This window comes from Ranitomeya imitator, chromosome 8 (assembly GCF_032444005.1).
Source record: "Ranitomeya imitator isolate aRanImi1 chromosome 8, aRanImi1.pri, whole genome shotgun sequence".
Classification (NCBI taxonomy): Eukaryota; Metazoa; Chordata; class Amphibia; order Anura; family Dendrobatidae; genus Ranitomeya; species Ranitomeya imitator.
The window spans coordinates 197,788,608-197,802,190 of record NC_091289.1 but is presented as its reverse complement, the minus strand read 5'-3'; the positions used below and the strand labels follow the sequence as shown (position 1 = coordinate 197,802,190).

Below are 13,583 nucleotides of genomic sequence, written 5' to 3'. Positions count from 1 at the left end.
GGTGGGTCACTTTTAAGGAAGGTAATTTGTAATTTTTAATCATGAATTTTTTATTATTTTTTATCTTTTGTGTTGGTTTCTGAAGTAGAAAAATATGAAACATCTTAGGAAAGGAATAAAAAGCAAACATCTTTTTCTTTGCAACTTTCTGAAATCCTACATTTCAGTCTATGAAACTTACCGTTTCCCCATCAAAACATTTTTTTTTTTCATTACTTTAAGAACCACAATAAAGATATCTTACCCGGGGGGTGCCAGAGACTTGAAGGAAATATGCCCTCCCTCCAGTTACTGCACTAATAACTACCAAATAAAACCCAATGCGACAGGATTTTATTGTCCCCCTCTTTGGAAGACACTAAAAAAACAATTCAGGGTCATAGATTACTTTTATTGGGCATTGCTTTAAGTTTGGGGATAACTCAGCATTCTGTCTCCTATTCCACTTGTCGTCTGGGAACGAGTCAGAAGAACACATCTCCGAGATGCCCGGCAAACCACACATGCCACCTCGATTTATAGCTTACCGACAGGGATTCTCCTCCTAAAACAAATATAATGGAGGGATTTGTCTCGGCAAAAGCTAATAAAATGCACAAAAGGAACTACGGCAGCAGGTAGCCGCGCGAGCAACTAGTGATTGAAATCAAAGTCAATACTTTCTTTAGGAAACTGTGAGCCAAATCAATTTGTCAGGCCCTGGTATTGGGCAGATACACACATTCTGTCTGGCACCCACAACCGCTAAATCTGGTTTGTTTTCTAGAAAAACACTAGTCCTGAAAGCAAACACTTAAGGCTGCAGGAGGAGATTTGGCTGGACTGTCCGCATGGCTCTCTTCCACGGGGTAGGTCTCGCCTGTACTGCATGCAGATCGGAGCTGAACATCTGAAGCAAATGTGCTGCGAGCGTTTGGTGTTGGAGAAAACAAGTTTAAGGTTTACAGAGCAAAGAACAATTGGGTTTACTTACTGTATGGTACACACTCGTATTGGACTTCCAAGTACTTGTAGGTCCCCGGACACGGGTCAGGGAACACGTCTGATCCTGTGATCACCACACACTGCGTCCTATTGTTACACCTGGAATTAGAAAATAAGGAAGGTCATTAATCAGATGTAGAAAAAAAAAGCAGAGGCTTAAACAGAACGCGGGAGCCGCGCAACCGAAAGGAAGCGACGCCTATGGATACATAGACACAGGCCAAAACCATCAGCAATTCTTGGGTACAGTTACTGAACGCTACAGAATAAAGTCAAGTAAAACATGCGATCAACATCAATTACAAAAACCTAGAACCTGGAGAAAAAAAAATAATAAAGAAGCTTCAGGCCACGCTCAGTATTTGGTCAGGATTGTGAACGTCGCCTTACTATTCTGAAAAGCCCAATGATTCCTCGCAGACCGTGCTAGAGATATACACCTGCTCAAGAACATATGTAGAACAAGGCCTGACAACTTCTCTAGCCATATTTTGTGAGCTGTGGTTGTCACTTATTTTCCGCTTCTCCATGCAATCGGGCTGACGTTGGCCATACATATTCGCTTATTATCATTCAGCCAACAGCCTTCTCTTCAGCACCCCCATACACGGGACACTCGGCTCAGATGAGCACTCCTGTACTATTTCGAAGAAAGCCAGAATCAGGCGGATTGAATTCCAAACACCCTATTTTAGTCAGTTGGGGGACATTCGAGAGGTTGCCGTACTCAGAAGTTTAGCCATTCCTGGCAAAATCGGCAGGTTGGGATGACCTCACATCAGGGGTGGCTTAAGCTTCGTAAAACTCATCTGGCATAATCCACTTTTGAGGATGCGGACACTGCAACGTACTGAAGTTAATTGTGACTTGTTTCCTGTTTCTGAGATTTTTTGTACTTTAAAAAAAAATAAAAAATATATATATATAGTTGGCAACTTTAGATGATTACCAGACTGTGGCACCCAGCCCCGGAGCACGAGTGGGCTACAAGGCCCCCCAGACACCTAAGGAGAGACCAGTATTCTGTGTGGCACATCGGGCCTGTTCTGCATCAATCTCTCCTATAAATCACCTTTGACCGACTCATAACTGACAAGCCAAGGCCTATGTATTAATCTACAGCATTCTTCATCTAGAGATGCCAAGTTTTTCCCTAAGCCTCATCTACCTCCCGCCTACACAAAGTCGTCCCAGCAGCCAGGTCATTACTGACATTGCAGTGAGAAACCTGCGCTTCCCCACATGTGAACGGTCTACGATAACGACTGGAAACTGGCTAGAACCAACAGATGCTTTAGATAGCGAGCGCAGCCTCCTCTTTGTGCGCGCTGCAATTATCCGCCATGAAAACACGTTTCTTAGACTGTAAGCAATGTTCCATTCTTGCAAACAAAACTATATATAAAATATTAATAAGCGCATAAATCTGCTTTTCATCTCGCGCCGAACGTTGTTCAAAATAACATTGTTGAGAGCAATGTCATAGAGCTCAATGTATTTGCAGAGACTTATGATACAATTAATTTGTCACTTTCAGGAGCGGAAGAAAAAAAAAAAAGAAAAAAAGATCAGATTCATTAATGATTTAATAAACACAGAAAGGAGAAATACTTTAGAAGTGGAAATTAAAACGTACGTTCAATAAACTGAAGAATTTAAAAAGTATCACCGGCATATACACACGATGATGGAACAAAAACAAACAAAAGACGCCAACTTCGGGTTTCTTTCTAGTGGCAGTGTGCAACATTTGCCAAACAATTCTCATAGAGTAGGCATGACGGAGTGAGAGCACCTATGTCAGGTGAGGATGGGGCAATCAACTGGAGATCAAGCAAGACGGGCTAATTTTTTCTTTATGAGAGGCTGGAAAAAAAAAAATGTACAGTATGTAAAACGTCTGGTGGCTCAAATAATAAAATACATAAAAATAATATCTATAACTGTGGTTAAAAAAAAAATGATGGATAATTCTAGAAGTGGGATCTATAGAAGCCAATCTATACATTAATCCACCGACATGTTGACAACAATATAAAACCATCCGAAACACTCAAGGTGCCATCAACAGCGGAGGAAAGATGATCAAACCTGATGATTTAGGCAGGGCTGTGGAGTCGGAGTCCAGTTTGGTGGAGTCTGAGTCAGTGTCATGGAAATTGAGAAGTCAGAGTAGCCCTGGCAGGACTGTGGAGTCAGAGTTGTGGAGTCGGTGTCATGGAAATTGAGGAGTCGGAGTCAGAGGTTTGGCTTACCGACTCCACAGGCCTGGATTTTGGCAAGATCCGTCAACTCTCCATGTTTGAGGTAGCCCCATCGCTGATGGTGGAAAACATGAGAACTCAGTATGTTGACCGGATCCTTTATTCCCATAGGACAATACCTCCATACTTGACCCAAGATGGCAATAATATACGATGTAAAATCATGTTTATTAGTAAATAAATATAAAATACAGTGAATACATCCAAAATTATACAAAATACCGTACTAAGGGACACCACAAAAAACAGTAACTACGGATACATATATGCAACAACCATCTGCAAAAAACTTATGCTAGAGGATGGCCAAAAGTACATAAGCCAAAAAAGTGCTAATACTAGTACCCATGTATCTGAGAAGCTAAGCGGCATATATAAGAAATCACCCAAGGCCCTAAAACATAGGGTCTCACAACTACTATAAAGCCTCCCCAGTGTATATATACTTGCCACAATGGGCTGATATAAAGGACAAACCGCCTCAAATAGACAAAAGGGGGGCAAATAGGAATAAACCAACGGGTGTATATTACCTGCCGCACTGCTTCTCCCGGGAGTCCCTTCACCCCGACGCGCGTTTCGCCGCCAGCTTCTTCCGAAACGCCCCCTGTGTTGTAGTATTGTGGAAGTGCCCCTTGTTATTGATTGGACATTTAGTGATTGTAATAATATACGATGGCAGAACCAGTGTATCGCGATGAGCTATTAAAGGTGTGCGAAGACGGCCACCATCAGTTCATCACTACTACATAAAACATAATGGGGGTCTTCCCTTACTTTAAATCTACAGTGTATGGGCACAGATTGAGGAATTTAGAGAAAAAAAAAAATCTGTACTCATCTCCCGGACCTCTGCTTTCTTCTCCTGGAATAATCAATGTCATGTGACAGCTGCAACCAATCAATAACCACTGATCAGTTGCAGCCGTCAAGTTACAATGGTTGACAGGAGACAATAGCAGGTGCAGAGAGTTGTGGCGTCAGTAAGGGAGGTTTATTTTTTTTCCCACTTTGGGTCTTTAGTCAACTTCTTAAAAAAGGACCGTAATTTTTTTTTTTTTTTTAATAGCCCTTTTATGCAGGAGAAAACCCTTTACAACATTGTTCACATTTAACGAGTTCTGTGCCCTCAAAGTTGCGGTACTAGAGCGAGAGGGATAGTCACAACCGTTTTACCATCAAACACACCACGGCCCCAATTGTGAACCGATGCGGCTCATCGGGATCCGCTGAAACACGGATCCGTCATATTCTGTAACGAATGAAAGCCGTGAAGCTGGAGGAAAACTGCATTTAACTCTTCCTAAATAGAACGTCTCATGGACCTCAGGAGATCGGAAAAACTCTGTAAGAACAAGCGATGTATCAAGAATAATTTGCCAAATGTTTCTTTACATTTGCTTTCCTTTATTTTTTTTTAATTACCAAAAATCTGAGAATACGAACTAATAAAAAAATCTCTGGATGCAGAAAAGAAACCTGGACGGACATTTGTTTTTCCAGGAAGGCGTTCACCACTTATGCTATTATTCATGGCGGAATCATTGTTTCACAAAGTCCAACAACGTCGTCGATCTTTAATAAAAATACGGCTATATTTTGTCGACAGACGAAGGTTGCACAGTGTAAAACAAATTCTATGAAAGCCTCTATTCTCCCTTGTTTGTTATTACGTGTTAGCGAGCGTGGAATGATGGAGACGAGATTCTGTGGGCAATCTATTGTGCAAAGTGTTTTAATCAATATTCTTGTTCTACTGATTAAGCCGGGACTTCTGTTTTGGCAAGATAACATTAGTTTCCCTTGTCATGCTCCAAAAACTATTGGGAATCTTCAGCCGATCATTAGATATGCTACAATAAAGCAATAGTGCGCTCGCTTTCTTCCTTAAATTACTTCTCTGCCGTGCTATCGCTCCGCATCTGCGCCAACACTGGATCATTATTAGAGGTCCCCTGAAACCGCCAGCACCGCTCTTGTCTCTAGGCCATTGGATGCCATTTTCAATTGAGGTTTCAGCATGAAAATATGAATTAAGAAAATTTCATTACCTCCTGCCAGGGGCCATTATTCAGCGCTATTCTCCCAGATTAAAAATGCAGAGTAGAAATGAAAGGCACATGACAACATAAACCAAAGACGAGACTTCGAAACAGGACATTAAAGACGCCTCGTACCGGAGATAATGAAAACAGGATAAAGTTATAAAGTACAATGGAGTGAGTGGATCCTAATGGGGGAAAAAAACCTCGGAGGGGAGGCATAGGGTGAACGGAGGGCAGTCAGAACACATTTACCATCAAGTCTAGGATTCGGCTCCAGGCTTATCTCAGCTCTATAGAAAATAATCCAACTAGTCAGAGAAAATGCCTCGTACTTTGAGGTCAGGACAATGGAAACTCTTTCCAAAAATTATTTCCTGCCAATTAGGAAGTTAGACTTCTGTTGTATGTAGGAAAAGCATGATTCTGCCCATCGCGGGGGCTGTACTAGTAATAACAGTAGACCACCAACTGTCAGCAAAGTGAAGAGGGTGGACGATAGCGGTCCAGGTAGACCACCTGGTAATCTACCGCTGTAGGTCACGAAGTGTCAGAATACTGCAGCCTTTGAATCGTTTTGGACTGTCAGAAGTCCTGTTAGGTCACACGGCCATTGAATTGTTCATGCAAATATTCACGGATGAAACTCTGTCAGAGTATGATCGAAGTGTCAGTGCACGGTGATTCGGATCCGCTCGCATGAGAAAATCGGAGCAGAGAAAGTAATTTCTCAATCTTCTCCATTGCCTAGAAATCGGACTGCACTTGGATGACGTGATAGTGCAGTCCAATGTTTCACATGCACCCGTAGACTTGTATTGGTGCGAGTGAGCCCAGTCTCGCAGTGCGCAGCCTTTGTTTTCTCATGGCGAATCGCTAGAAGGCAAAGAAAAAAATTTTAAAAAAATTTGCCATTCTGAGCTGCGGCATAGAACACCACCGGTCCAAGAGTTCTCCGATAAAAAAAATGACATAGCACTGGGCCGTGTTATACACCAGTGTGAACGAGCCCTTAGGATGCGGCCAATAGTAATACCTGGTATGGGATTAACAAAATATCTGGACATTTGTGTATTGGCAAAGAAGAACTTTACACCAAAGGACACGAGATTGTGGCAGGAATTTTAGATCAGTGAATATTTGTGCGAAGAATTCCGGGCCATCGGGTACAAGATGGGATGACCATTTCTGCAATATGAAGCAAAAGAGTTCAAATAAAACTTTTTCAAGAAACCAAAAAAATACTCAAGAATTTTTTATTTTTAAACCACCTACAATTAGAACAAAATGGCATAAAACAAAAAGGGTGTTCAACATCAGCATGGGCAGCCGCATTCTCTATAACGTCGCATTGTATAAGATGAAATGCACAGAAAACTGGGGGAAATGAAGTAAGAACGTGCAGCTCCATTAAAGTGATTGAAAACTAATGAATTCTTCATGAAAAAACCCTGAATGCAAAGTAACCATGAAATTAAGAAACTAAATGTAGTGTAATTAATATATAAAGCACACGTATTCCAAGATAATCCTCCTATTTGTCACAGGCGTGTTATTAAACTCCAGCGCCATTATTACTTCACCATCAGCCTCTTAATCAATGTTGGTTTCTCGGCTTAGTACAATCTGGATCATAGCGAAGAACGGGAACGAGAAGAAGCTCAGGATAAAAAAAAAAGTAATGGATAACTAAAAGCAGTGGTTGTAAACTGAAGCGCAATTAAAGGCTCCATACAAAGAAGTATAATAGCGGCATTTCTGAGAAATGTCGCCTACAGGCTTCCATAGAGACAGTGTCCACAGTTTGGTTCCGTACTGAAATGAGTTCTGAGTTCTATCTGAGTTCTATCTGAGCTCAGACAGCCGCACACCGAGCAGGACGCGGATGTGCCGCTCCATCTCCCTGGACCCCACACCTTCAGCAGTTTCGGTTACCCTAAGACTAAGGGTCCTACATCCTCTACTTTGGCATCTCCTACCAAGTAACCCCATGACTAAGACCCAGGAGGGTCGAAACGTTGGGTTGTTATATCATACTTTATCTCTACACTGCTTGTGGGTTATTTTCTCTGTCTGAAACTACTTTTGGAATAATTGGAATAAAAGTGTAAATACACGTCTGCAAACCAGCATCTAAGAGTGTGCGGTGAATTTCTACTTCTCAACTCTGGGGCCATCTAGGTCCGTTACGCCAGCACCTCGTAATTTAGACCTGAGTGCACACCATTTTTTCCTCTAGTACTGAAACTACACACGGCATCAGTGCCGTACAAGCGCCATCTCTGGGTCCATACCAGTGCTCTGTATGTGTCTGCTGCCTTTTGTTAGAAGACAAACCACAATTGCCAGCAGAAATCAGAATGCACACCTACATCTATGAGAAAGGGGGAGCAGAAATTACAAAAACCTACTGTAATTTCAATGACTGGAAAACACCACAATCCAAATACTGAACACCCAGTCTACGAGAGTCGACCGCTTTCACGTTAATCCCGGAGAAATCCTCTGATCATGCTTTCATCCATTCTCTGCACACCCAGGAAAAGAAAGCCATTACCAGTCAGCCATTTTCCCTTTAGTGGCCACAGAAGGGGAATTGTGGCCTTCGTTTAGATGAATTAGGATGTCAATGAGATACGCGGATGTCTTGAGCTTTCCAGAATAGGAGCCGCTCTTACGGAGCATTGATGAGTGTCTCAATTGGAAGACCTTGGTGGTCGTGTCTATATGAACATTATGGAACATCACGGCAGGGACTAGTGGCCTACTGGCTATTAATCCGCCACTGAATGGTTTACACGCAGCCGACAAATTATATTACTGACTACTACATCAACAATTTAACTCGGAGATTATATTTTACACACGTAACCGATCGGCAGTCAACAATCATCACACTGTGTAAATGTAGCCTTACAGCCCAAAACAGGAAACAGATCGGACATGAGGTGGTGGGAACTCCAGATTTGTCATAAAGGGACCCTGTTATTCCTGATGGTGGCTCTGCTGCATATGGACATGAGTGGTCTTCATAAGACACAACCGTATAAGTCATTGAAGTAGAGCCATTTCTTACAGGATACTGGACAATTGGTTAAATCCCCAATCGGCAAAACGTTTATTCAGGATTTGGCCATTTAATCTTCTAGAAAACAGAAAGGACCTTTAAGAGTTTTATGGACCTGTTAAATGCACATTCGCAAATATTGTCACTAAACCAACAGCCACAGATATATGTTTGGCCTACACCATGGCCGGCCCATGTTTGCCTGACACGGCCACTTCAGATGCCCCATCACTTATTTATTGCATCGTTTCCCTGCTTCTCTTTACAACCCCACTTATGGAAATCACTTCCCGGGATGCTTCTTGCCTATCGCAGTGTGAGAATCTGCAAACACATCGACATTTACAGCCCGGCAAATGGAGCTCACAATGGGCATCCCCTGTTAGACCAAATTAGCAAAGAGCTTGATGCTCGACCATCCGATGGCTACGGCGTAATAAGACGTAACCTTGCAGGACCTTCCAAGCAAATCTCTGACTTTTCCTCAATAACCCCAGCTAATTATCTGCAGAGTTAGAGGCCTTCTGTGGCAGGTAATTTTTCTTGGAACTGGAGATTTTGGGCTTTTCAATATTTAATTAGACTTGTTATGATATGAGAATTCCGGGGCATACATTGCTCGTCAATTTCCAAAACGTTTCTCCTAATTACGTTCACATTTAGATTGGTCATCTTAAAACCATCTCTCTTATAATTATTTACTCCTTAAAGAACACTCGGAGGGAAAAAAATATTTTTCACCTTTATGGCTTTTCAGCTCCACAAATTGCTTTTCTGGACCGTTAATTACCCACTTAGAGGATTACAGCTGCAATAATGCAAAGCAACCGGCATTCAGGACACATTTTACAGAGGGAAAAAAATGTATACATAAAACGGTTTTAAGGAAAGCTGCCCGGGAGAACAAGAGAGGGGTCTTCGGGGTTTCTTTTTTCAGTCAACACACAACTATACTGAGCGATCAGTGTTGATTCCAGAGGGTAACCGTGGTGATTCATTTGTAGAACGCTGCAAACCGCAAGCGATGTGGGAAAATGTAGTCAAATTAATTAGAACATCCTTGGTTAACTAGTATCACATATTGCCACCAGAACCGTAAGCTTCGTTTTTTGTTATGTTCTTTTATTTTTGTAGCTTCTAAGCTTTTATCATCCAATGAATAGTCGCCATGTAATAAAATGTTAAAAGTATTTAATGGTGGAAAATAAAAAAAATAAAAAATAAAAACAGAAAAAAATATTTATTTTACAAAAATAACATGTTTGAATGTTACAAAGTGTTTCACACATTGCAGACGTCCTTCACTTCCCAACTCCGAGACAAAACATATCGGGCAAATTAATTTTCATTTAAAAAGTGAACTCTTGTAATACTGGATCAAACGTCATATTAATGTGCTCAATGAAGAAAAGACGAGGAAAAGTATAGAGTTGTGGAATAAAACACATGCTGTATAAACAGGAGTGTACAATATACATATAAATTATAGTGTGTGTGTGTGTGTGTGTATATATATATATATCTATCTATATAATTGTCTAAGGGTTTTTCCATCTGTCTGTCTTGGAAATCCCGCGTCTCTGATTGGTCGAGGCCCCCAGGCCTCGACCAATCAGCGACGGGCACAGCATGGTGACTGTCATAAAGGTTGCCTCGACCAATCAGCGACGGGCACAGTCTGCCGCGAATTCTGGAATCATCATTGTCCATATACTACGAGGACATGCATATTCTAGAATACCCGATGCGTTAGAATCGGGCCACAATCTAGTGTGTATATATGTGTGTGTATATCTATCTATATATATAATTGTCTAAGGGTTTTTCCGTCTGTCTGTCTGTCTGTCTCTGTCTTGGAAATCCCGCGTCTCTGATTGGTCGAGGCCGCCAGGCCTAGACCAATCAGCGACGGGCACAGCATCGACGTAGACATCCCGCGTCTCTGATTGGTCGAGGCCGCCAGGCCTCGACCAATCAGCGACTGGCACAGCGACGATGATGTCATAATGGTTGCCATGGCGACGATGATGTCATAAAGGTTGCCTCGACCAATCAGCGACGGGCACAGTCTGCCGCGAATTCTGGAATCATCATTGTCCATATACTACGGGGACATGCATCTTCTAGAATACTCGATGCGTTAGAATCGGGCCACAATCTAGTCTAGATATATCTATATATATATATATATATATATATATATAATTGTCTAAGGGTTTTTCTGTCTGTCTGTCTGTCTTGGAAATCCCGCGTCTCTGATTGGTCGAGGCCGCCAGGCCTCGACCAATCAGCGACGGGCACAGCATGGCGACGATGTCGTCATAAAAGTTGCCTCGACCAATCAGCGACGGGCACAGTCTGCCGCGAATTCACCTCGACCAATTAGAGACGGGCACAGTATCGACGTACATGTCATAATGGTTGCCATGGCGACGATGATGTCATAAAGGTTGCCTCGACCAATCAGCGACGGGCACAGTCTGCCGTGAATTCTGGAATCATCACTGTCCATATACTACAGGGACATGCATATTCTAGAATACCCGATGCGTTAGAATCGGGCCACAATCTAGTATATATATATATGTGTGTATGTATGCATGTGTGTATGTATGTATGTATGTATGTATGTATGTATGTATGTATGTATGTATGTATGTATGTATATATCCCAAATATATATCTAGTAAAAACATATAAAGTAAAAAAAAAAAAAAAGTAAAAATACAAGTCTGAATGTGATCTCCTTTCTCTTGGAAACAGAGACAATGGGGTCCGGGAGACCGTGAAGTCCATGCATGGTGACAATATTATCCCTCATTGGAGCCTATCAATTATTTCCGTTGCTTTGATGACACCCTATCTCAGCCTCCTCACTCCGCGACCTGTGACACCTGTTGTAACAAACTTGTTTATTTCCACAAGACCCATGAAGGGGAAATTAAGAATTTACATAGTCGGTGAAAATACCTGAAGATCTGCGAATTCCAACACATGGAGCACAATTAGCGTAAACCGCACAACGATGTGCAGCAGCTCCACTACCCACCAGGCGACAACCTTCTACTAACCAATAACCACGAGATAACCAAAAGAGAAATGGACAATAAAGAAATATTAAAATTTATATAGTTTTATTACATATTTTAAACATACAAGATAGAATCATAGAAATGAAGATAATTATAAAATACAAAGGGTTGCGACACCTTAGGGCTACGTCAGAGAAAGTAAATGGTATGGAGGTTTAAGTGCACGACTAATGGGAAGAAAGAAATACAGCCCCCCAAAGAAGCACACTGCGAAACACGCGTTGGGGTCTATCTCACCCACGTCTGCAGCAAGTTGGTTCCCTCGGTCTGCCTATGCCTAGTTACTTTGAGTCATCCTATATCATCCAATGTTAGTGTCTGTCCTCAGCCCGGCTCTTTCCTGGATTTCTCCTGCATTTGGTTTGCTATCTTATACACATGTATGTAACTCCTTATTATGGTAACTTTTTACATAGGATTGTCCCTTTCTAGTAGGTCGGTTTTGACCACTGCATAAACCTTGCACTTTCTACCATTTTATTTAGGTTTTCCTTCAGGGTAATCCATGGTTTGACCATGTGACCATATACATGTAGAGTTACTACTAGGGATGAGTGAGTGTACTTGTTGTTCGGGTGACCTCTGAGTATTTATGACTGCTCGGAGATTTAGTTTTCATCATGGCAGCTGAATGATTTACAGCTAGTAGCCAGGCTGAGTACATGTGGGGATTCCCTAGCAACCTGGCAACCCCCACATGTGCTCAGCCTGGCTAGTAGCTGTAAATCATTCAGCTGCCATGATGAAAACTATATCTCCGAGCACTAACAACTACTCGGAGGTCACCCGAGCAACAAGTACACTCACTCATCACTAGTTACTACCTGTGTATTTCTCTTTTGACTCCTATTCGGCGTGCGTATAGACCTCCGTACCGTGTACTTGCTCTGACGTGGCACTAAGGTGTCGCTACTCTTTGTATTTTAGAATTATCTACACATCTATGATTCAATCTTGTAGGTTTAAATATGTAATAAAACTATATAAACTTTAGTATTTGCTCTATTGTCCATTCCTCTTTTGGTTATCTATTTGAGTGATTATGGATGCGTCCCTTCTCTAATTGACCTCCTTTTGGATTAACCAATAACCATAAAGTCTCTTAAACACTAATCAGAACATCAGATGCGCCATACGGGACAATTTCTTCATTTTAGAGCAAAAATCACAAGTATTCGATTTAAGTGCATTCAGTTATGGAGAAATGTGACATTCACAAAACACCCACAACAGATTCATTTTTGGTGAATTTTTAGTATTGTTGAGGTGCGAAAACTTCACATAATGAAATCACCATGTGTGGACCAGACCTCCACGCGCACCGGCCAGAAGACTCGCTCGCTTAAGATCAGCACCAACTGGCTGACATCCTATGTAAGTCTACGTTCCCACGGTGCGAAAGCAGCAGATTTTCATTTGTTTGCAGAAAACGAGCTGCGTTTTTCAGTGGATATTTGTGAGCTGTTAAGAAATCTCGTGTAGACGCCGTGAAAAATATTTGCAATATGTCACTTTGCGCTGCAGATGTAGGTGCTAATTTCACCCTTTCCAAATAGCAAAGGTAAATTGTCCAGCGCAGCGGTCATCTCCACAGGAGGTCCTCAGTGGAGGTGTGAAGTGGGAACCTCATCTTAAAAAGTGGCCAGAAGAGTCCATAGCTGGACAGCAGGTAGAGCTCCCAGGCTGTAGGGCGGTATGTGAGGAAATACGAGAGGTGAAAACAATGGAGTTATTGAGCCTTATGCCTATATTATCGGGCTCCATGAACACTGCACTATGACCTGTAGACGCTAATAAATTCGTGAGGGCGGAGGGCACCGCTGAATATATAACTGTTGGGACTCACCGTGGACTTGGAAACATAGCAACTAAACCCATAGAGAAAGATCAAGTCCACACTGAAGGGAGCACCACAACCATATGTAAAAACCTGTAGACGCTCCATGTGCCTGCGCATAAGGCACCATATACTTTCTCTGCTCTCTCTGTAGAACCACTCATTTTTTTTTTCTTATGGAAGTACAGTATACGGCAATAGAATCCTCTCTGCAAGTTCAATAGTCCCAGTTGGGTTTTCTGTAAGATGCCCTAAACCAGCGTTCCCCAACTCCAGTCCTCAAGGCCCACCAACAGG

General features: G+C 42.0%; 1 protein-coding gene across 20 annotated transcripts in view; it reads right to left on the bottom strand.

Annotated features, from left to right (window-relative positions):
- ADGRL2 (adhesion G protein-coupled receptor L2) overlaps positions 1-13,583 on the bottom strand; it is a 196,076-nt gene that overhangs the window by 69,216 nt on the left and 113,277 nt on the right. For all 20 annotated transcript variants that reach the window (XM_069735780.1, XM_069735784.1, XM_069735781.1 and 17 more), the window contains one exon: positions 974-1,083. In XM_069735780.1, the coding sequence (XP_069591881.1) occupies positions 974-1,083 (110 nt within the window). The remainder of the gene's footprint in view (positions 1-973; positions 1,084-13,583) is intronic.